The 24,948-nt window shown below is 40.5% G+C and overlaps 1 protein-coding gene across 1 annotated transcript in view; it reads left to right on the forward strand.

The window, feature by feature from the left end:
- Nucleotides 1–24,948, forward strand: part of DPYD (dihydropyrimidine dehydrogenase) — a 655,808-nt gene that overhangs the window by 333,603 nt on the left and 297,257 nt on the right. The window contains exons 12-13 of the mRNA XM_075286742.1: nucleotides 9,995–10,179; nucleotides 12,025–12,240. Of these exons, the coding sequence (XP_075142843.1) occupies nucleotides 9,995–10,179; nucleotides 12,025–12,240 (401 nt within the window). The remainder of the gene's footprint in view (nucleotides 1–9,994; nucleotides 10,180–12,024; nucleotides 12,241–24,948) is intronic.

Here is a 24,948-nt window from a genome sequence, read left to right on the forward strand (position 1 = left end):
TGTAATGTGGCATTGGAACTATACTGTACATTATACTAATATCTCTGTAGAGTGTTTGATTACAGGTACTAGAACTCCCACTCTACAATGACCATATCAGCCATTTAAGAGTTGTTTTTTGTAGGCTAAGTTGATTTTGCAATGGCATCATTCTGCTAAACATGTCATCCAATCTGTCTGGATGGATGAGAAAACAACAATCGATTTGAACCCTACAATAACAATGGACACTCTCGACTTCCTTATATAGGCATTACATACAGACATTATTGACTTCAGAAACTAAGAGGTTAAATGGCTGTGGTTAATGTTATCACTGATCAGAGCCGTTGAAAATGTACATTTAAAATGTGTTAGTATCTCTTTAAAGGGGTTTTCCGGACAGAAAATCTTTTTTTTTTTTTAAAAAGTCTGTTAGTGCTAATAAGTTCACCCATGTACCTTTAGCAGTGTTTGGAGTGATTTCTGGGTGTCTCTGGTTGCTGCTGCATCCTCTGCCTTTGTTTACCTGATACTAGCTTCCTGCTATGCAGCCTCCTATGTAGCTGGTACACTAGTACCCTGTCACTCAGCCCTCCTCTCTCACTCTGTTAGAAAACCTTCCCTGTCTCACTAGTCTAGCCCCACTCACCCTCCCTGTCTCACTAGCCTAGCTCCTCTCACCCTCCCTGTCTCACTAGCCTAGTCCCTCTCACCCTCCTTGTCTCACTAGCCTAGCCCCTCCCAATCTCCCTAGCTAACTTATTCTGCCCACTGCTAGAAGATAAGAAGAGGAGGAGAAGCCATTCCCTGGACACAGGAAGGCTTTGTAAGTATTGCTGGGGATAGGGAAGGGGGAAGGGTAACGGTGACGTTCTCTTTCAGAAGTGGGGAAACGGAATGTCACTAGCTTATCAGAAAATGTCCCTCAACTTCTCCATGGATATGGATATGGTAATTATAGATTTTTTTTAAATTGAAGTAAATTATAAGATAGGATGGGAAGGAAGTTTAGTTTAGGGGTTAATTTTCAACTTATTCTGGACAGCCCCTTTAAGTTCTAATTGAAAACTGCACGTGATTTGTTTTCTATGCAACACAACACAAAGGGAACATGAACATTACCCCTTTAAGGTCACAGTGTCGACCCCCTTCTTCTTATTTTCCATCTCCACCTTAAAAAATTCATAAACTTTTTTATTTTTCTGTCAACATAGCCATGTAAGGGCCTATTCTTTGCAGGACAAGTTGCACTTTCAGTTGGCACCTGGTAGATATAATGTTTTGATATTATTAACATTTTTGGGTCCATGTGAAAAAAAATATAATCTGTTGTCTATAACTTTTTAAAAGTTTTGTTGACGAAGCTATGGTTGGGTTTCTGCCAAGTGCCAGATCGTAGAACGTAGTCATTGGCAACTGATTGCAACGAAAGATTGTTAGCACTAAGATGGTCGGAGAAAACCTTTAAAACCCAGTAGAATTTTTAATTATTTATATGTTTAACTTTTAATTGTCCCCAAATATAAATCTGGTTATGGGAAAATCCCTTAACTGTGTCAAGTGAAATTTTGCTACATCTGTTCTACTAACTGATTGAAAATATGGGTCAACTTATAAACCAACTATATGGGATTTTCAGTCAATTAAAACCTATATAGCATGTGCATTATTATTCAACTCATTACTGGTATAGATAAAGAAAATCCAGCTTGCACCATATGTCACATGCCCAGTAGCAGGGTGGATGATCTATGATTTCCATCATCTTCAATATGGTGTGTAAAAATGTCAGTCTTTTATATAGCACTTGCAGATATGATTCTTAAATGTCATAATGTGGAAAAGGTTTAAGTACCATTAATTACAAAATTAAATGGTCTGTACAAGACTAAGGGAGTCAGACTATAAATATAAGAGGTGTGACTTCCCCAAAGATAATCATCGTAATGAAATGTCACCAAAATAGCTTGGGATGAACACAACTGGAGTCTGGTTAAATAACTTTCACCTCCTTCAGCATATTGGAAGGAACTCACAAATGATCCTAAACCTCATTCCAATAAATACAATAAGAATCTATCCCTAATGTTCACACTTGTAAAAGTTTTCTTTCTTTTTTCTTATTTTATAAATTATTTATTATTTTACATTATACACTGTCTACCAATAAGTATATGGACACGTGTGGTAGAATAGAAAAACAACATTTCTTCCTATCCAATAGTTGGTAGACCCCAGCAGATGCTTCCTTACGGATGGTATTGATGGACACAATACTCCCGGATGCCTGGTGAGACTCCTGGTGTATGTGAGCCATCGGTTGGGTGCGGTTTCTCTGGCCAGTTTCTCTCCCAGTTTCGGGGATCTGCTGACTCGGGGCACATTCCGACAATCACCGTTCACCTTCCACTTCGTAATCACATAGGCCACTGTTGATTTTGGGCAATTCCATTCGCTTGCTATGTCCCTTAAGGATCGACCATTTTTGTGGTACCCCACAATTACCCCTTTCTCGAAATCGGACAACTCTGCACTCCATGGCATCTTGCATGTGACTAAAGCTAATGCTGTTTCCTATTTAATGACGGAAGGTGTGACGTCCATCATGACCGCAGATATCTTCATTTGCATGGGTGTCCAAATACTTATTGGTTCCTATACAGCAACTTAAAATGTTAAATGTTTACAATAGATGTTTTATTCATTTATTCATTTGTTTTGGGTGCTATTGTTTAATTTACATTAGACATCTCTAGAGAAGGGCACACATAGAGCAAACACCATTTTCACAAAATGCCATGAACTTAAAAAAGCACTTTTTAGCAGTAAACAGACAGAGGTCAGGACCGGAGGACCAGGTTCAGATCTGGGTTAATATGAATGGTCCAGTATACAAGTAGACATTGAAGAAACATAGGAAAATGTCTTATATAATATAGAAACATGGATGGTAAGCCAAAGACTGGTTACAGGGTGCATTTGGCCCTTTAAGAGATGAGCAGGGAATGTCTGCTTGTCCTTTTGGTCAGGCAACAGAAGAAGCTAAGATGTGAAGATGGCTGAATGCCAGAGAGACATGGCAATGATGGGCTGAGAGGAGCTTCTGGTAGTCATGGATTGCCAGCTGTATCTGCAGGTCAATGTGTTATACAGTAGAAGGAGCTGAGATGATATACGTACAACTTTTTGGGCATAGATTTGGAATACGTTGTCATTTATTTACCTCAACACTGTTCTTTCTATGCGTAGCATCCTGTGGATGGTTTTACTCTACCTAGTAAGTCTCTGTATGACTATCCTTACAGACATTGCTGTCATTTGATAAGGAGGACCACCTACTGGACTTTTAAGTATTAGAAGGAGCGGGAATTTAAACTCAAGTAGACTCAAGTATACGGAATTTTTTGATACACACTCTACATTGTATCAGTCTGGTCAGATATTCCTGCTTTGGGGCAGCACAGTGGCCCAGTGGTTAGCACTCCAGTCTTGGAGCCCTGGGTTCGAATCCTGTAAGGAGTTTGTATGTTCTTCCCATGTTTGTGTGGGTTTCCTCCCACACTCCAAAGGCATACTGATAGGGGAAAAAAAGAAGATATTCCTGCTTTGTAATATAATAATTGCAGATTAGATAAAAAGTTTATGTTATTCAGTCTATTTTAGCTGCTACAGACCATTGTTCGGAGGAATATGAAGTACAGTACACTGCAGTATTTTTTATACCACATTATCCTATTTAGGGCTTCCTATAACACTGCTGATTATAATAATGCCATTAGAAGCTTCCTCTATTACTAAGAGCACTGCCATTCTATGCAACAACCTCCATTGTGTGCCGCAATACTTCCATTTATAACCAATGAGTGCGATCCAGCACCATGGACAGTGCCCCTAAATATAGACCACTATGATCCCAATTCCCACATTCCAGTGAGCGCCCTCTATTGGTTTGCAACACTGAGGCACCTGACTTCCTAATTACATCATGGAAGACAGATTTGCATATTCTTCCCATGGTCCCTTGCACAGTGGAGTGCTAAAGGCTTAATAAGTCTCCACACACCTACAGTCCTATGAAAAAGTTTGGGCACCCCTATTAATCTTAATCATTTTTAGTTCTAAATATTTTGGTATTTGCAACAGCCATTTCAGTTTGATATATCTAATAACTGATGGACACAGTAATATTTCAGGATTGAAATGAGGTTTATTGTACTAACAGAAAATGTGCAATATGCATTAAACCAAAATTTGACCGGTGCAAAAGTATGGGCACCTCAACAGAAAAGTGACATTAATATTTAGTAGATCCTCCTTTTGCAAAGATAACAGCCTCTAGTCGCTTCCTGTAGATTTTAATCAGTTCCTGGATCCTGGATAAAGGTATTTTGGACAAACAATTCAAGTTCAGTTAAGTTAGATGGTCGCCGAGCATGGACAGCCCGCTTCAAATCATCCCACAGATGTTCAATGATATTCAGGTCTGGGGACTGGGATTGCCATTCCAGAACATTGTAATTGTTCCTCTGCATGAATGCCTGAGGATTTGGAGCGGTGTTTTGGATCATTGTCTTGCTGAAATATCCATCCCCGGCGTAACTTCAACTTCGTCACTGATTCTTGAACATTATTCTCAAGAATCTGCTGATACTGAGTGGAATCCATGCGACCCTCAACTTTAACAAGATTCCCGATGACGGCATTGGCCACACAGCCCCAAAGCATGATGGAACCTCCACCAAATTTTACAGTGGGTAGCATGTGTTTTTCTTGGAATGCTGTTTCTTTTTGGACGCCATGCATAACGCCTTTTTTTTTTTTATAACCAAACAACTCAATTTTTGTTTCCAAAATGAAGCTGCCTTGTCCAAATGTGCTTTTTCATACCTCAGGCAACTCTATTTGTGGCGTACGTGCAGAAACGACTTCTTTCTCATCACTCTCCCATACAGCTTCTATTTGTGCAAAGTGCGCTGTATAGTTGACCGATGCACAGTGACACCATCTGCAGCAAGATGATGCTGCAGCTCTTTGGAGGTGGTCTGTGGATTGTCCTTGACTGTTCTCACCATTCTTCTTCTCTGCCTTTCTGATATTTTTCTTGGCCTGCCACTTCTGGGCTTAACAAGAACTGTCCCTGTGGTCTTCCATTTCCTTACTATGTTCCTCACAGTGGAAACTGACAGGTTAAATCTCTGAGACAACTTTTTGTATGCTTCCCCTGAACAACTATGTTGAACAATCTTTGTTTTCAGATCATTTGAGAGTTGTTTTGAGTAGCCCATGATGCCACTCTTCAGAGGAGATTCAAATAGGAGAACAACTTGCAATTGGCCACCTTAAATACCTTTTCTTATGATTGGATACATCTGGTTATGAAGGTCAAAGCTCACTGAGGTTACAAAACCAATTTTGTGCTTCAGTAAGTCAGTAAAAAGTAGTTAGGGGAATTCAAATCAATAAAATGATAAGGGTGCCCATACTTTCGCACCGGTCAAATTTTGGTTTAATGCATATTGCACATTTTCTGTTAGTACAATAAACCTCATTTCAATCCTGAAATATTACTGTGTCCATCAGTTATTAGATATATCAAACTGAAATGGCTGTTGCAAACACCAAAATATTTAGAACAAAAAATGATTAAGATTAATAGGGGTGCCCAAACTTTTTCATAGGACTGTATATGGTGGTCTCTCCCCAAGGAGTGACAATATCCCCCTAACCCTGTCTAAGCCTCTCACCTCTACCAGGTTAGTCTTCTCTACACCGGGCTGATGAGATGCAATAACATTGAAATGGCCGTCCTCGGTTGAGAGACTATACCTGGTAATAATCCCAGCATCATTGCAAAACAAAGGCCTCTTGGAAGATCAAGCATGCTGTTAAAGGGAGCAGCCTCTATTGGGCTAGATCACTGAGATTCTGTTTTCCTAATTACATCAGGGAAGACAGGCTTGCACATTCCAGTGAGCGCCCTCTATTGGTTTGCAACACTGAGGCACCTGACTTCCTAATTACATCATGGAAGACAGATTTGCATATTCTTCCCATGGTCCCAATTCCCCTATAATAGTAGCCAGATTTCCCACATGATGCAAGTCTGCCATTGCTTTGGAACTGGCAGGTTTAAACTTTGTAGCAAAGTACAATATAAGGTTTATGTTATATTGTATTTTATTATAATTTCAGCAGGTTTAATAGCTTATAACCCTATTATACATTAGGGTTAATATCTTGATCTATTAATTGTATGGCTGTGCATGAGGCTTTATGTTATAGCACAATATATATGCATTAGCAATCATTGTGCAACTGAGAAATACAATATGTTCTGGCGTTTTATACACCTTAATTGTTGATTTGAATTCAGAGCCAGACATGTATTTATTTCTGTACGACTGCCCCGGTTCATCACACCAGGATCATACTCAAATCCAGCATTCAAGCACCCCATGCATTTATTCAGATACATGCCTGGATTCTGTCCTGGCTTTATTGAACGGCCAAAAAATTGATGCTATAATTTTCTCTGTATAAACATTAACACATTTCTCGGTTAAAGGTCAATATATTCAGTTTTTCATGGTGTGAATGGAAAGACATGGTAAAAAATACATTTAATACATTAATGTTAATTAATACAATGCATAGTCCACTGTAAGGACCGCAGAATATAGCACTTTAATATGAAGAAGCAACAACGACCACAGAAAATATCCAATAATAACACATATAGATAGAGGAAATAATTCTTTAGAGGATCATGTCATTTTACAGTGTTTGATCATGAAATTGTGTAATTTGCTAGTATTAAGTGTCATTTAAAGGGAACCTGTCACCATTAAAATGAAGGGCAAATCTGCAGACCGTATGTTATAGAGTAGGAGGAGCAGATTGAAGTAAACGGTCCCTAGTCACTTTAAGGGCCCCTTGACATGGCATAAGCGCTCGGCTCATTCTGAGCCGTACATGCGAGCGCTTCTAAATGCTTCCTATTCACTTCAATGGGAGCGTGCATAAAGCCAGCTTTACGAGCTCTCCCATTGAAGTGAATGGAAAGTGTTTAGAAGCGCTCGCGTGTACGGCTCGGAATGAGCCGAGCGCTTACGCCGTGTCAAGCTTTTCCCCATTACAGTCAGTGGCTTTTACGTTGTAAGTTAACACAGTGTGAATAAAGTTTAAGATGACTACATGTATACATCAAGTATTCTAAGCTAGACATATGACTATTTTCTACATCTCGTCTATTCCCCGTTTGGTTTGGCGAAGCATGCTGGTATTCTCGGTAGGGGGAAGGGAGTGACTGCAAGAGTACTTTGGTGGCAACTTATCTTCCTTGAGATCAAAGGATTAGATTCAACATTCACTTAAACATGCCACCTCAATGTTTTCCCCAAACAGTGGTGGAACTACCAATGGAGAAACCTAGGGGGCCATTGTGAATAGACAGATGAGTAAGCCGTTACCTGCTGAATTAATCCAGTAAGTAACAGCCAATATTAAATTACCCATCCCCGTTCTTGCCCATGTGTTCCTCGCTTTGACCTCCAGGGGATACCACCCACCAGTTTACGTATACACCAGTATACACCAGTATACCATATACCAGTTTAAGTATACAGCAAGAGGCTGGAGTTAAAGCAGAGGTGGCTGTGGGCAGTAGTGGGAAAGAATAAGTGAAAATTGGAACAATCCAGTAGGTAGCATGTCATGTCACTCTCATGTCACTGTGTGGAGCAAGAAAAAGGGGAAAATACTGTGTGAGGTGTGAAATTTCTATGTGGAGGTCAGTGAAGGGCACATATGGGGATAGTAAAAGGGGCAATTACTCTGTGAGGGCCAGTACATGATATGGGGACAATAATGGGAACTGTTACTGTGCGTGGTACAATAAAGATGGAAATGACCATGTGGGAGCCAGAAAAGAGGTCAGTATACTGTGTGAGGGTTAATATAGTGTATGGATTTTACAAAATACTTTAGATAATGTAACCTAAAGGAACCAGTTTAAGTAATAGACAAACAGTAGTCCATACTCATATAAGCGGATGAAATGAGTGCCATGTGATGCCTCCTATTATTATCATAAATACAGTATTTTGTATTGAGTCAGAAACCAGTTAGTACAAGTGTGCGCATATATATATATATATATATATATATATATATATATATATATATATATATATATATATATAGGGATGTTGGCAGAGCAGGGTGTGGACAGCACAGGGAAACCTCAGCCCTACAGATTAACTATAACTCATGGCATGAGTTGTAATGGAGATCTACGCCAGTTCCTATTTGTTGTAGATATCCATTCTGGTGCAGGGTCTGCAGCCTCTTCATAAATTTCTCGGTCCCTGCACCAGTCGGGACCTTTATTATGACTGGTATATACCCCGTCTTAACAAAGTTGCCCAACTATGTATAATGTATCCTATACAACCAAATATCTCTTATATACAACCTCTATAGCTGTAATGCTTTCCAAAAAGTCAGTTTTGTTTGTATTGTACTAGTTTTCAGTTACATAATCCGCAGAATACTAAGTGCAAGTCTTAAAATAAAACCATTGAGACTCAGATATATAAGGTGCCACTTATGTATATGTATTTAATGCATCAGCTTACCCTTCTGTCAAGGGCGAAGGATGTGTATTCAGCAGTACACTGCCATAGATTAAAAATCACTGATTATTTTCCTTTGATGTCCTTTAAAACTGCTTGTCTCCTTGTTCTCAATCCTGTTGGAAATATGTTTTTCTCATTTCCATTTTTATATAGTTTCCAGGTTTGTAGGGGTATCAGAAATCATAAAATCGCAATAAACAGCTAAAAAGCATAGGTATACTGTAAACCAGCCTATTAATTGTTAGTATTATTACCTAGACTGAAAAGAGGAAGGACTTTCCTTTGAATATGAGGTTTTTAATAAACTTTTGGGATATGATAGAATAATATGTTATAAAACTAAAAAATTATAGTTAGTTATGTCACTAAGTGCATCTGTCAGCATAGCAGAGGGAACAGCTGCCTCCAAAGATGTTGCTATAGGGGTGGAGCAGTAAAATTCACATCCTGACCCTAATGCTGGTGTGAGCTCAAACACTCAATCACATCTTAAGAGGATAGAAAACTGTAGCTTTTTTGTGGCCAGTCTAACTATAGTTAGTCTCAAAGCCATGCCGATAGGAAATTTATGTTATAAGCCCTAGATGGGACTTGGGACAGCGAGTGTAAGGGAATTACTAGTTGAGCAATTCCCCATTGCTGCTGCTGAAACCTGGGAGTAAGGGAATGACAGAAACAGTGAGTCCTAATCTCAACTCAACCTAGCCCCTGTCCCTACCTACTTGCTTCGCTGGCCCAATGACAGGGACAACTGGGTGACAGTCCTTTCCCTAGATAAGTGTCAACACAAAATGTAGACAAGACTACACAACACAGAAGAGGAGTTAGCAAGCTAAAGGTCAAAGCCAGAAAGACAAAGCAGTACCAAAACGCAATCCAAAAGAGTAGTCACAAGAAAATCCAAAGGTCATAAGTCAGTAAATATAATAGCAAAGAGAACTGCTTAGTAAGGACAGAGTCACAATAGCCAGCAAACCTGTGTGGGCTGTTGACCTGTTTATAGGAAGTCTAAAACCTGCCCCAGACTTGATTGACAGATAGGCTGTCAATCACACAGCTAAAGCTAAGGTTAACTATTTGAGGAGCAGAGGGAAATAAAAGTGTAAGAGACGGTGTGGTGGGAAATCAGTTACAAAGATGATGGAATAGAGCAATTTTCAGACACAGCAACAACCTAAAGCAAAGAATCAGAACTGAACACGCCTCCTGCGCTGCAGCATGTGAACGGAGGGTGGTGCAGAGACCCAAACAGGCAAAGATGGTACAGTGTGTGATATCAGTATCTGAAAGTGTTACAGAATATGTTGTCGCTGTATAAGCAAGTTAAAAAAATCAATCAATGAAAAAATAATGCTTTGTGTACTTTTTTATTATAGTTATTGAAGCCATGAGACCAGTCAAGTTTAACAGATGGGGTTTACCTGAAATTAACACTGAGACAATGGCGACCAGTGAACCTGGAGTATTTGCTGGAGGTGACCTTGCTGGTTTGGCTAATACAACTGTGGAATCAGTTAATGATGGGAAGCAAGCGTCTTGGTATATTCACCAGTATATACAGGTATGCTATTATTCTTATATATATATAAAGTTGCAGTAGATGTACTGTATGCATAGAATAGAGCTATATCGGTTTACTATAGCGGTTTCCAACCTTAATACTATAGCAGATTTCTTCATTTCTAGGAAACCACTACATTAATGTACAACACAAAGAAATTTGGCATAGGAACATACATAAAGTTTTTTCCCCAGGGAAGTCTCACCACACAGAACATGGTCTCAACCATAGTTAAAATTAATTGCAAAATTTAAGAAAATTACGTCAATGTATTCAATGAATCATTTGATTTGGCTCCTAAACCCAATAAAACAACTAAACAAGATCACAGGGAAACTATGTTTCTAAATCAGTGTTGGTGCAACCGGAGAAGGCCTGTATAGTTCATGAGGATTTTTGTCAAAATTGCTTTCTAAAATTGTAGTCAAGCTATATAGATATAGGGTGAAGGAAAGTCTAACTATAATTCTGTGTTGTGCCCCCCCCCCCAACTGTGTTCCATTGTCCTTGTTCATGTTCTATCATAGCTATGGCAATTAAAATAAGAAACCCATCATAGCTTAAATACTTGGTAGAAGATATAATCTATAGATGTTGAGATATACTGAAAACAGTGAACTGGACAAATCTAAGAAAAATGCTGTGTGGGACATTGCTTATACTATCTGTTTCTATGCAAGAATGTATCACATTTGTATATTAGTGTGGACAGGATGATCAGTTTCCATGAGCCCTCTCCCCTCGTTCAAAGATTGTCTCTAGCAAGTTGCCTGCATGCCCACTGTACTCATGTAACAATACAACACAACACAATACATATCTGCAATTAAGAAGTGTCTCTGCTGTTCTGTTGCCCACTAGACACTGCTCAATATGCTGCTGCTTAGCATGTGAAACATGATCCCTCTAGAAAATAGATGGAAGAGAGGGTTGGGGAACAGAAAGCGGTGAAGATAAGAGGCATATAATGTGCAATGTCCAATACTACATTGAAGGAAAAAATGGGAGATAACCATGTGTTTAAAGTATCACACAAGCATAAGATAATCTCCAGGCACATTGTCATGTGACTGCATGTGTTGTATGACTGGTGTACAGAGACATTTTATAATGCATTTGCAAGTCCATCTAATATGTGTTAGGCCGGATTCACACCAGTGTTTGTACTCCGTTTGGGGATTCTGTCCCCAAATACACTTGAAACATACGGAGAGAAAAGTCCTTCAAGCAGGACTTTTATCTCTGCGTGTTTCAGGCAGAAACCAGACGGAAACCCAGTGGACCCCATTATAGACTATGGGGTCCACAGATTTCAGTGTGTAACTGCTTTTAAGTGGATTCAATTTCCATTTTTCGGATCCCCAAGTGGACCTGAAGAATGGAAAGCTGATCGCTAGTGTGAACCTAGCGTTACACATGCAGATCAGAAATGCAAATATGTCGCAGTATATATTATAGAGCTATCCTTCCCAAGCTATAATATAGGTTTGATAGTGAAGTAATACTTCCATACAATCTAAGCTTAACCATCTGCAGAGCATACTATATATTCTTCCAAGCCACGTGGCAGAATTAATTTAGTCTTAGATAAAGTCTAATGAATTTGCGCAGATATCTTAGTGTGAATAATCCAGTGAGGTGAAAGTCAATTAGGATAATTAATTATTGCTCCCTGGTGGCAGAAGCTATCACACACATAGACGTCCACTTCACAAACTTTATGCAATTGCACAGAATATTAGACCCGTTTTCTCATAGGCAATTAACTTGGTGATATGGACAAGCCAAAATTTGGCTTTTTAGTAGCTGTAGGTTATGTGTAATTGTTTTCATGTATTTGAATAGGGATTACATGGAGTGTCTATAATTGGCAAACCAGAGCTGCCATTGTTCTACACACCTATCGATACGGTGGATATCAGTGTGGAAATGGCTGGATTGAAATTTCTGAATCCATTTGGGCTGGCAAGTGCTCCACCAACAACCAGTGCCCCGATGATCCGTAGAGCCTTCGAGGCTGGATGGGGTTTTGCTCTGACAAAGACATTCTCTCTGGAAAAGGTAAGCCATTTTTGTTACCATTTTTAATACTAGACTATATAAATCGCTATTTTATCATTCCTATATATCAAGTGTTTTGCTTTTTGAGAAATTATTTTCGTTTTAAGATTTCTAGAAGACAAAATAGTACAGATAATAAGTGTCAATTATCATTAAACTATATGGCATAAGGCACACTGTTGGTAGTTTAGGTATTAAATGGGGTTTCCCATCATCTACACTTATTACTAGAGATGAGCGAACAGTAAAATGTTCGAGGTTCGATATTCGTTTCGAGTAGCCCCTCAATATTCGACTACTCGAATCGAATATCGAACCCTACCAAGTCAATGAGTGAGGGTCGGGCTGGATCCTCCGAGAAGTCTTCTCCTTGCAGTGTCCCCGCGGCGTCTTCCAGCTCTGAATTCACTCTGCCAGGTATCGGGCCTGGGCAGAGCTGACTGCGCATGCCTGCACTACAAGCAGACATGCACAGTCAGCTCTGCCCAGGCCCGATGCCTGGCAGAGTGAATTCAGAGCCGGAAGACGCCACGGGGAAGCTGCACGGAGAAGACTTCCAAAGGTAGGAGAAGAACCTACTTGATTGGCCGACTGTATAGCATTCGGCCAATCAATGCTGGTTCTGCATCAAACTTTTCCATTCGAATAGCGAGTGGTACTCGATCGAGTACGAGTATTTAGAATACCGTAGTATTCGATTGAATACCTACTCGATCAAATACTACTCACTCATCTCTACTTTTGGGGGGTCTCAATGTCCCAACAATTATAAGAGTGAGGGACTCTAGAAACATATGTAACATTGAGAGATGAGTTAAATACAACTATCATGGAAGGACTAGATTATTAATGACCGTAGTAAGGGGCTGCAGAATTTTTGTTACACAAAAATTTAACCAGTTACATAAAAATTTTACCAGTATGTACATGTAACAACTTTTATAAAGAGTTGCTATATGTATAAAAACTATGTGGCGGCTTATCACTGCCCCTTCACAATTCAAGTAACGAAAAGTTACCAGCAATTGACTGATAGAGGGTAACTTATTGATTAATTGGGGTCCCGGTGATCACAAGAGCTGGGGTGTTTTGTATCTCAGTTTGAATGGGAGGTAGGTCGGAAATGTGCACCTCCACCACATTCAGTGCTGAACATCAGCTATCTCCAATGATTGGATATGGGTAATTTCTTATTACTACAATTAGGCTAAGGCCCCACGGGCTGGAAATGCTGTGCTAAAGCACTGCGGGAACAACCGTGGCAGGAACGCATCGTGGTTCTTCCCACAACAAAGTTCACAGAGCTTTCCTCCAAGGACTTTCTGTTACCATTATATCTATGGGAAAGCCGCCGGCATTTCCGTAAATATAATTGCCATGCTGCGATTTCCAAAACTGTGCCGGTTTTGGAAATCGCAGTGTGTCTGTGCTGTGGTTTTCCCACAAAGCGGGCATGGGATGATCATGAATCCCATCCACTTTGCATTTACTGTATAATGCAGTGATTTTTCCTGCGGTGTTTCTGGCCTGTGGGGCCCCGTCCTTAATTTTTTTTGGAAACATCTGGTGTAAAATGCTAATGTACATTGTGACATGACAAATGGAGTCACTCTTACAGGATAAAGGGTATGTGCAGGATTAGAAAACTTGACTGCTCAACTATGTGATCCATTGGTCACATAGAAATGCTACAGCTCAGTTCCATTAAAATCAATGAAAGTGAGCTTCAGCATGACCGTGTGATCAACGGATGTGATGTCACTTCCTGAGAACCAGTGATCAGCCATTTTATAATCCTGCACAGCCCCTTTAACCTCACAATGTAGTCATATTATGCTTTTTATTGTAACATGAATAGAACATGTTAATAAGCCCTTATTGCATATTTTAAGCATGTGCTGTTACATATGAACCTTTCTAGTGGAAAGTTAAGAGTTGCCGAGAGCCATTTTGTATCCTGGGAATTCAGTCAACATTGTATGAGGAGTCCCTGTATATATTCTTTGTCTATTTACATTGTATCATACATAAAACATACACACTTTTCAATTAAAGACAGTAGCAAGGCGACTTCATAGCAGTAACATAATGATAATTGCTTTGGAAATCGGTGGCTGCTAGAAAGCCATATTCTACGGTTTGCATATTAATTTTCACATTAGAATTATCAATTGTTACAGCCCAGGAAAGGGCTTAAATCTATTGTTTAACCTACTAAGAAGAATTGACTTGAAAGAGCTCAGGTTTCCCAAGTCCCATACTAATGAGATTTTCTTTCCATAGAATCCTAATGAAGAAACACATGATAGGCATTAATTTACCCATAACATGTTGCAATTTTAATACCCTTCACTATAAATCTGTGGATTATGCTAGGAAATACCAGTCGCTAATTAGATACTTCTCGCAGAAACCAAACAAAACCGATGCGTCTCTATTGAGGCACACACCGGATAACATTTTCAATTGAGACATTAAAGAGACACTACGGCAGCAACTGTCGCCGCATCGCAACTGCGTATTGATATTCATATGGCTTCTGACCTGCTGAGTTAAGTTTAAGCATTGTCCGATTGGCAAGCAACTCTTGATCAATATCGCGATCGATGCCGAATTCAAAGATAAAAGTTCATTGTCAGTTAGCTTCTATGTGTTACATTGTATCAAAAATACATGAGTGAGCTTTTTAGATCTAACCGCGCCATGGAAGCCGAGCTTTTCCTTTAGATCGCATAATGTTTGCTTTTATTTAGATGGCGTTTTTTTTGTAAGCTTTTCTCTCTCTCGTGAACGTGTAATTCTGATTAATCTGAGACATCTGCTTTCACTCTGCTGGTGACATGCATTGATTTGTATGGCTGTCACTTTCAATAATCAGCACAGGTTTTTTCATTACATGCACTCAGTGATGTGATCGTCCAGGCAAAGTTTCCTGCAGATCTCACGTTCCCGTTTCATCTATTTTTTTTTCCTTGCCTTTCACCTCATTTAACCACTACGAAAATAGTGCCACGATGATGTGCAAATTTAATTGCACGCTAAAAATCTATACTCCGGGAATGCATTGAATCAGCAGTATTTTACGTAGCAATAACCAAGAGAAGATGGAAGGTCTATTTACAGAGGGATATAGTCATTAAATTGTGTGCTGCGGTGAACTCCACATTAGCTGGAATAATGTATGATCATTGTTAAGTGGAGACGTGACTTACTGATCCATGAATGGATGTATATCAGATATATACTTTGCAGCATGGCAGGTACATAATGTGCATTATTTATGGCTTCCTAATATACCATTAGCAAACCATTTCCCCTAATAGTGCGACTTAGAAGAATAGACCGGGGGATGATGTATCAGAGATTCCCGTGTTGGAAATTGGGCCATTTTTACACAAAGATCTTTTTCCACTTCCTATTATGTTATTGTATTCTAGTTAGGCCTGCAGAATAGTTTTACGAATTGCTGCGGAAAGGCAGGTCGTCCTGCAAGGCCCAAGCACAATAGATTTTTCTGCTCCTATACAAGATGATGAGCTTGTTCACTATGGAACGGTGGAAGACGACGGCATGTAATAGAAGCGGGCAGCAGAGCCTGCAGCACATGCAGAACCTTCGGACCACTTAACCTCTCCTACTGTCAAGGTCAATTTCTTTCATCTTAGAGTCATTTTATAAAGTAAAATATTACTTTGCTGATTTATGAGAAATTTGGTAGCGGTAAAGGATTGGCTAGCTTTCTGGGGTTGTTAAATAGCAGAAAGATGGATAGAATGCAGAGCAGAGAATAATGTGGGCAGTTTTTATCCAGCCTTTGCTATTAGCATCACAGAATAGAGGCAAGGTTCTTTACGAATACATCTCAAATACAGACTAATGCTGGGTTCACACCAGCGTTCGGGTCTCCGTTATCAGGTTTCAGTTATCAGGAAACCTGTCATGCCGAGTCTGGCCGTGAGCGCCGGTGAGCGTTTTATGCTCTCCGCGGCGAAACCATTTTTTTAAAAAAACCAGACACAGAGTACTGCATGTCCGACTCTGTGTCCGCTTAAAAAAAAAAAACGGTTTAGCCGCGGAGAACATAAAACACTCACCGGCGCTCACGGCCGGACACTTTTCAAACCCATTCAAATGAATGGGTATGAAAGAGTCCTGCAGTTTTCTGTCTCCTGCCCTGTTTTGTGCAGGAAACGGAAACCTGCATAATAAAGTCCCGGGCGCAGATGTGAACGAGCCCTTACCTTATCTAATAACTGGTTCAAGGGGCTTAATAGGATAAGAACACTGCAGTGGCTAAGGATGACTAGTCCGGTTCGTAACAAGTTGGGTTCATTATGAATTCAGGTGTGGCCAAACCCCAAATTTTTACAATTTGCCACCCATAATCCACTATTAGGCTAAGGCTGCAGCAAAAAAGCACTTTGGGAAAAACCCCAGTGGCATCGCATCGCGGTTCTTCCTGCAGCGTTTTAGACAGAAAGTTCGCAGAGCTTTCCTCCACGGACTTTCTGTTACAATTATACCTATGGCATTTCTATTGGTATATGGTGCATGCTGCAATTTCCAAAACCGTACCGGTTTTTACCACAAAGTGGGCATTGGATTTACTAGAATCCCATCCATTTTGCCCTAACTCCGCGATTTTTCCCGTGGTGGAAAAGGCCTTAGGCTAAGCCCCCTCGTAGTGGGATGTAGCGAAAAAGCACTGCAGGAAAAACTGAGGCGAAAACGCATTGCAGTTTTTCTTGCTGTGCTGTTCACAGAAAGTCCGCAGAAGTTTAGTGAAACTGCTACCATTTCTATAGGTATTATTGATGTGCTGCAAATGGTTTTAGAACTTGCAGCATTTCCACTCTACGTAACTCAGGTTCCATTTTTCAATAACTTTTCATTAGCTTTTATTGTCTTCTGTGATAAGACATTGTGATGCAGAAATGTACCCACTTGCAGAAGTTCAGGTTACCTCTGCTACATCTGTATATGAAGAAAATAGAAAGGACAGGTGCTACTCCTCCTCCTGTATCAAACCACTCGTGGCTTTGGCTGTATAAGCAGCCTGAATGTGAAAACTCAGCCTTAAGCTTATAACACACTAACAAGTTGTCACATCTGGAACTATAAAGAGCTGCTTAATTAAGCTGACTATTAAAGGCTACACACACTGCACATGACATGGAGGAGGGGGATGAAGGTGAAGATTTGAAATCATCATTCATATGTACAGTGTTAGCCAAAAGTATTGGCACCCCTGCAATTCTGTCAGATAATACTCATTTTCTTCCAGAAAATGATTGCAAGCACAAATTCTTTGGTATTATTATCTTCATTTAATTTGTCTTCAATGGAAAACCACAAAAAAGAATTGTCAAAAAGCCAAATTGGATATAATTCAACACCAAAGATAAAAAAGGGGGTGGACAAAAGTATTGGCATTGCTTGAAAAATCATGTGATGCTTCTCTAATTTGTGTAATTAACAGCACCTGTTACTTACCTGAGGCACCTAACAGGTGGTGGCAATAACTAAATCACACTTGCAGCCAGTTGAAATGGATTAAAGTTGACTCAACCTCTGTCCTGTGTACTTGTGTGCACCACATTGAGCATGGAGAAAAGAAAGAAGACCAAAGAACTGTCTGAGGACTTGAGAAGCAAAATTGTGAGGAAGCATGAGCAATCTCAAGGCTACAAGTCCATCTCCAAAGACCTGAATGTTCCTGTGTCTACCGTGCGCATGTCACTCTATGGACCGCCAAAGGGGTATTCCAAGTCATTTTAACCCCTAGGGACCCTTAAAATAACAAACACTATTTACTCACTTGTCTAGTCAACTGGGGATCCAACAAGGAGTCTCCATTTGGGTTTACGTTCTCTGTTTACCTTTGACAGTACACGAGCCCGGCAGCAAATCATTGGCCACTGATGCTGATGTTCCATTTATACAGAGAATCCCGATTTAGTCAAGGATTGGTCAACATCCTGTTGGCCAGGCAAAGGCCATGGAGACTTTCTGCTGGATCCCTGGCCAAATGGACAAGTCTATATAGTATTCATTTTCTTAACCTCCCTAGGGATTGAAAAAAAGGATCTGGAACACTCCTTAAAGTGACTCCCATACAACTTCAAAGTAAGAAGCGATGTGAACCTTTGCCATTGTTTCGCCTCTGTGCTATACATAATAGACCTTAGTATTACTTATGATCGGCTAGTAGGGTTGAGCGATCGTGTTCGGAAAAGATCGGATTCCGATCGGCAATCGAGAAAATTTCACGATCGCCATCGGAATTCCGAACATGATCTTTTTATGTGGGATCGAGATCGGTGATTTTTCCCACAATGCTTTGCTTAGCCTTCACACTGAGTATACGCTGTTCCATAGGAATGAATGGAAGCAGCCGACACACAGCCTTAACCCCCTGCGCGCCGGCTGCCTCCATTCATTCAAATAGAAGGCTAAACTAAATCTCTAGGAGCTACTTACCTCTAGAGATGGCTGCTCCAGTGCCCTCCTTCTTCTTGCCTTGCTGCCCCCGCCTCCCAGGTTAGTGTTTAAAGCGCTAGGTAGGCGGGGCTTGTGGCTTAGAGTGTGGGCGGGTACAGGGCGGGGAGACGTGACGTCTCCCCTCCCAGTATCCGCCCACACTCTCCTAACCTGGCAGGGAGGGGGCAGCGAAGGAAGAAAAGCAGTGTGGAGCAGCAGTGAGGCGAAGAATGAAGGCACGGGGCACAGGACCAGCCATCTCTGGAGGTAAGTGGACACCAGGGGGTAGGATTGCTTTTAAAATCCGATCTCCGATTAATAAAAAATCCCATTGACTTGCATTGGGATCGGAATTGGGATCGAGATCGGGTTCGAATGAAAAATGATCGGAAATCAGATTTTAAAATCGATCCTGAAAAGTGAAAACTGCATCTATAGAACGTCCTTATTATTGTCTTCCCCTAATACAAATACAATTTCTAGTAATTGATGATACCTTGTCTTATAAGGAATATCAAATCCCAAAAATACCAAATTTGAATTTCTCCTAAAAAGTCAAGGCACCCCTTAAATTCTCCAGCATCGCGGTGCAAAGTTAAAAACAGCTATTTAAAATGTATTGCAATGGAGAGACTTGACATTTGAAATTCTGATGTTCCTATTATGAGAAAGGTTGCTCTGCGTAGTTTTGTTATGATATGAAATATTAAAATTTCACAATACAGTTTTGATGAAGTACAATTTGCCTAGCTTGCATATAATAAAGAAATTAAATGCTTACCGAGGGAATAGAGGAAAAAATTAGAGCCCTGGCTGAACATCTGCTTGGAATTTTATTATCCTGTCCTGCTGACATCATTTCTCCCTGGTTGTTGCTTTGAGATTGACAGCTGAATATTACTTGGATATCCGTTGTAAATATAATTCATTCTCTCTCAAGCGGAGAACATTGAATACATTTCTATGTAACCAGCAATAAAAGGGTCAATTGACTATTTTTTTTTATTTCATATTGGAAATTGTGTGCTTTGTTTTGAATCAGGTTTTTTTTTTCTCCCAACTTTTTATACCTCTGACATTTGTAGATGCCAGATTGTAGTCTAATATGCTGTAACAAAAATAGACCATTGACTTGAAGTGAAATGCCAGTTGATATCTCGGTAAGCAGCGGCATTCTTCTTTATTGTGAGACTGATATACTGTAGAGCGTAAGCAGTGCCGTCTTAAGGGAGATAAATGATCAGATCATTAATGTTAAGATTACATGGCTTGGCTGCATACCAGTAGAATTCGGCACTGTTTTATTTCTCCTCTTGCTTCTATGTAAATGCAAAAAGACTGGTAGAGGTTTATGCAGAATAAAACCGTTAACCCGCGTTTTATGCGAAAAAATCAAAATATGGAATGGGAACAAATCCAGGGCTTCATGTTCTTAGAATCTTAGTACAATGTTGCATTTTAATGATTGTAAATACAATTTCTTCTGATGCATAACACACTTGACCCTATTATTAAAGGGGTTTGATAGTTCCAAATACACAGTACAGTCCCATTAATGTGACCACCTGTCAAAATCCAGAATAACCCCCTTTGGCAGAGCGGACCGCTGCAAGACGTGCAGGAAGAGAGGGGGTGTTGTGATGATGTCACTGGGATGTTGAGCCATGCCGACTCCAGTGCCATGTCCAGCTGCGCTAAGTTACGCGGTTGAGCATCCATGGCGCGATCGAGGTAGTCCCACAGATTCTCGATTGGGTTCAAGTCCGGGGAATTTGCTGGACAAGGGAGTACAGTAAACTCCTCCTGGTGCTCCTCCAACCACACACGTACACTGAAAGCTTTATGACACATCGCATTGTCCTGCTGGTAGATGCCATCATCCTAAGGAAAAACATTTCACATGTAGGGGTGAACATGGTCCGCAAGGATAGATGCATACTTGTGTTGATCCATCGTGCCTTCCTCAATGATGAGCGCACCCAGATGGCTGATGACACGTGCCTTCTGCGATTGGTTATTTAGTGTTGACGTCAAAAGTAGACGGTGGTCATATTCATATCACTGAACTGTGTACGTTTTCCATACTAATGACTTATACACAGGATAGGCCATGAGTATATTATTGGTGGGGGGTCTGACACCAGGACGACACAAATATCAGTCTCCAGGCGCTAGAAGTCAAATCAGTGGATGAATAGTGTTTGCACTGTGCTCCTATTCAAGTAATAAAAGTGAAGCCACAGCCCCATCCTTTGTAGAGTGGTGGAGCCAGGGAACTGCAGCTCCATTCCTATTACTTGTATAGGAGCAGATGGCGTCTGTTTCCCATTCACTGCCACAGCTCACGGTGCCTGGACGATCTGATCTGTATGAGGGTCAAAATGTTGGACACCCACAGATCAGATACTGATGACCTATCCTGTGGGGCAGAATGCATTTGGGGACAGATAACCCATATAGCTAAGGCCACACAGGATGTCTTGCAACAAAAAAGCGCTGTGGGAAAAACCGCTGTGGCAACGCATCGCGGTACTTCCTGCAAAGCTTTAGACAGAAAGTTCACAGAGTTTTCCTTCGCAGACTTTCTGTTACATTTATATCTACGGGGAAACTACCGCGTTTCCGTAGGTATAATTGACATGTTGCGATTTCCAAAACCTCACGGGCTTTGGAAATCGTGGTTTGGCTGCACCGCATTTTTTTCCACAAACTCAGCATGGTATTTCCTAGAATCACATGCACTTTGCCCTTGCTGTAAAATACCACAATTTTTCCTGCGCCGTCTTCACCACGGGACAATCACGGCGTTTCCGTCCCATGGGGCCCAGACTTAAAGAGATTGCCTAAGCCTAGATATTATTAGCATATCACAAGCATATATCACCAATATTTATTGGTGGGGATGTGACAACCATAATCCTTGCCAAACACAAGGGCAGGGACTTCACAATGCCACAATGCTGTCTTCTCCAGTGCCATTTTTGGGGCAACCACACTGTCAATCCTCAGTATCAATGGGCAACAGGTACAGTGGCCACTACTGCTTTGTTCTAGCAATTAGAAAGAGTTCCCATAGTTGAAACATCGTCCAATACAACCATTGTGCAATAGCCAAACAGTATAATAGCAGTTTAAACACATGGTAGTATTAAATATTGATTCAATAGTCCATTAAAATGTGTTGCAGATGATTAAAACAGAATCCATGATCCCATTAGTAGCTGCTTTATAATAGACAATATCATGCATAAATAGTAGAAGTGAGTATATTTGTGAGTATATTGTCTGAATGTTACCCCTTAAATAATTATATACTCCCAGGGATTCCCCTTATCTTGCTTTTTACCTTCTTTAATAAGTCACATGACCACAGTGTCACCTCTTTTTTCTTGCATGTATTTCTGTGCAAACCAGAGGTCTCTCCCTGCTGCTTGTAGATACTATTGAGATTTATCATATGTCCTCTGATCTATCAAAGTCTCACTCTGTTTTTTATCTTAACTCTCTTATAAAACATGCCTCCCCGTTTCCCCCACCTCTAACATAAACTGCTCCCTATAGGTCCTCCCTTTTATAATGTCCTTAGTCAGTGCTTAAATTGGGCTGCAACGCACCGAATCTCAGTCCCGGCATAATTACAAACTGTCATTCAGTGTTTCGGGTATAAAGAAATCAAAGCCTTAATAATAAAATGTGTCTGAAGCAGAATGCAGAACATAAAAAACACTGGTACTTACCTCTCCTGGCTCTGGAAGGCTTCAGTCCTATTTGTAGATGTCGAAGACATCATGTGGGCCGGGGCTTGCATCCTTATCCATTTCGACGCAAGCCCGGCTCATTGACATCTCTTCCATAACTGAAGATAGCCCAGATCAGCTGGAGTGCGCTGGAGCCCAGGAAAGGTAAGTAACATTGCTTTTTATGTTTGTATACTCCTCTAGGTCTCCGACTATGGAGTCTGAAAAGACCTCAGACTATGATAATTGTACAAGGGTGGTCCAAAATGGGACATAATACTGTGTGCAGGGGCCACTATGGAGTATAATACTGTGTACAGGGGCCACTATAGGGCATAATACTGTGTGGAGGGGCCACTATGGGGGATAATACTGTGTGCAGGGGCCAATATGTGGCATAATACTGTATGCAGGAGCCACTATGGGGCATAATACTGTATGCAGGGACCACTATGGGGCATAATACTGTATGCAGGAACCACTATGGGGCATAATACTTTATGCAGGGACCACTATGGGGCATAATACTGTGTGCAGGGGCCACTATGGGGCATAATACTGTGTGCAGGAACCACTATGGGGCATAATACTGTATGCAGGGACCACTATGGGGCATAATACTGTGTGCAGGGGCCACTATGGGGCATAATACTGTGTGCAGGAACCACTATAGGGCATAATACTGTATGCAGGGACCACTATGGGGCATAATACTGTGTGCAGGGGCCACTATGGGGCATAATACTGTGTGCAGGGGCCACTATGGGGCATAATACTGTGTGCAGGGGCCACTATGGGCATAATACTGTGTGCAGGGGACACTATGGGCATACTACTGTGTGTAGGGAGGGGTCACTCAGTCGGTTGGGGTCTTTGGGGGGATTAATTATTCCAGAGTTCCCCCTAAATAGTTTTTTTTTTTCCAATTTAAGCACTGCCCCTACTACCCCTCTTTTACAGTCAGGTGACCATGCCCCTATTACCAGCCCCAGTGTTATCAGCAGAAGTTGGTGATCTTTGATGACATCATCCTCACAGTGTAAGGGCATAGAAGGTCCATTAGCTCTGTAGTTTTTTTTTTTTTTTGTAGAAACAGGAAAATAGACATTGGTCCAAGTACTAGACATGGTGGTATTAATGATACATTTTATTTATATAGAGCCAATAGATCTATCTGATTCCGACTTCATTTTCTGTGTATCATCTGCTGAGAACAGCTAATCTATGGGGTTGGTGGGTGTCGGACTAACAACAATCTGATATTGGTGACCTATCATTAGGATAGGTCATCAATATTTTTAGCCCAGAAAATCCCTTTAACAATGTTTGACCCTATGTATAAAATCAACACTAACTGTATTATTCATTAAATGAATACCCATTGGATTACCAGTCAGCATAATAATACCAGCAGTGCTCCCAAATACATAGGCGCTCGAAAAATCTCAATATATTTTCCCTTAAATCTTATTCCTTACAAATGTTGATTTTTGAGGTTTCCTTATTTTCTGTATTTTTGTGATTTATGCTGCAGTAATATAGAACGTTCTTCATTCACACCAGTGATGGACTCGCAGTTTATTTAAAAGCAATTACTTATTGATTAATTGGATCTTGGGTAAGCTGCGGAGAAATATGACTTTCTTCCATGTGAAGCTTGCTTAAATCAGCTAAAACTGCATCAGTTTAAGAAGGCCATAAGGGAAAGATAATCTCTTCTAGATTCTCGGCATAATTAGTGTGATTATGTTACAAAAATCTGTTTACCAAGTGTTTAATCGTTAAAATATCAAGTGCTTTTACAATTTTACAAGGAAACATTACCATTCATGTCAGAGCCCTCCTCCTGACGTCTGAGCTCTCGCATTGAAGTAGAGCCGGTATAGATTTTGTCAAGGTCAGTCTTACAACATGAAGTCAATCCGGAGCCATTGTCCCATTGTCTTATATACTGTAAATGTACATTGTCAGTGGTATATTATAACAAAGGTGAAATAAAATGTATAGACCATTAGAGCACGTAGGAACGCTACTATTTTTCACAAACTCATAGTGAAAATAACATATAACAAACTTTATAATGTACCTGTTTAAACAAAAGTGACTTTTTATTCACTTATTTACCTCCTTCTGCCAATGATAAAGTCTGTACAATAGAAGTCTGTGGAGAGGGGAGGGGAAGGAAAAGGAGAGCTTCTTAAAGCAGAGATACGTCTGCATCAGCTGAGCATAGGCACAGCATCATAGAGAGCGGACTATAGCACTATTATTTTTTTTAATGTAGGTCAGGGCTAGCTACAACTCCCAGCATGCATACTTGCTCTGCTGTTCTTGGAACTCCCTTAGAAGTGAATGGAGCATGTTGGGAGTTGTAGATTCACAGCAACTGGAGAGCCGAAGGTTCCCTACCCCTGATGTAGATTGTGAGCCCCATATAGGGATCACAATTAAGGTTGAGCCGATCTTGAGATTTCAGGAACAATTTGAAAAT

The sequence above is a fragment of the Leptodactylus fuscus genome, chromosome 9, assembly GCF_031893055.1.
Source record: "Leptodactylus fuscus isolate aLepFus1 chromosome 9, aLepFus1.hap2, whole genome shotgun sequence".
Lineage (NCBI taxonomy): Eukaryota > Metazoa > Chordata > Amphibia > Anura > Leptodactylidae > Leptodactylus > Leptodactylus fuscus.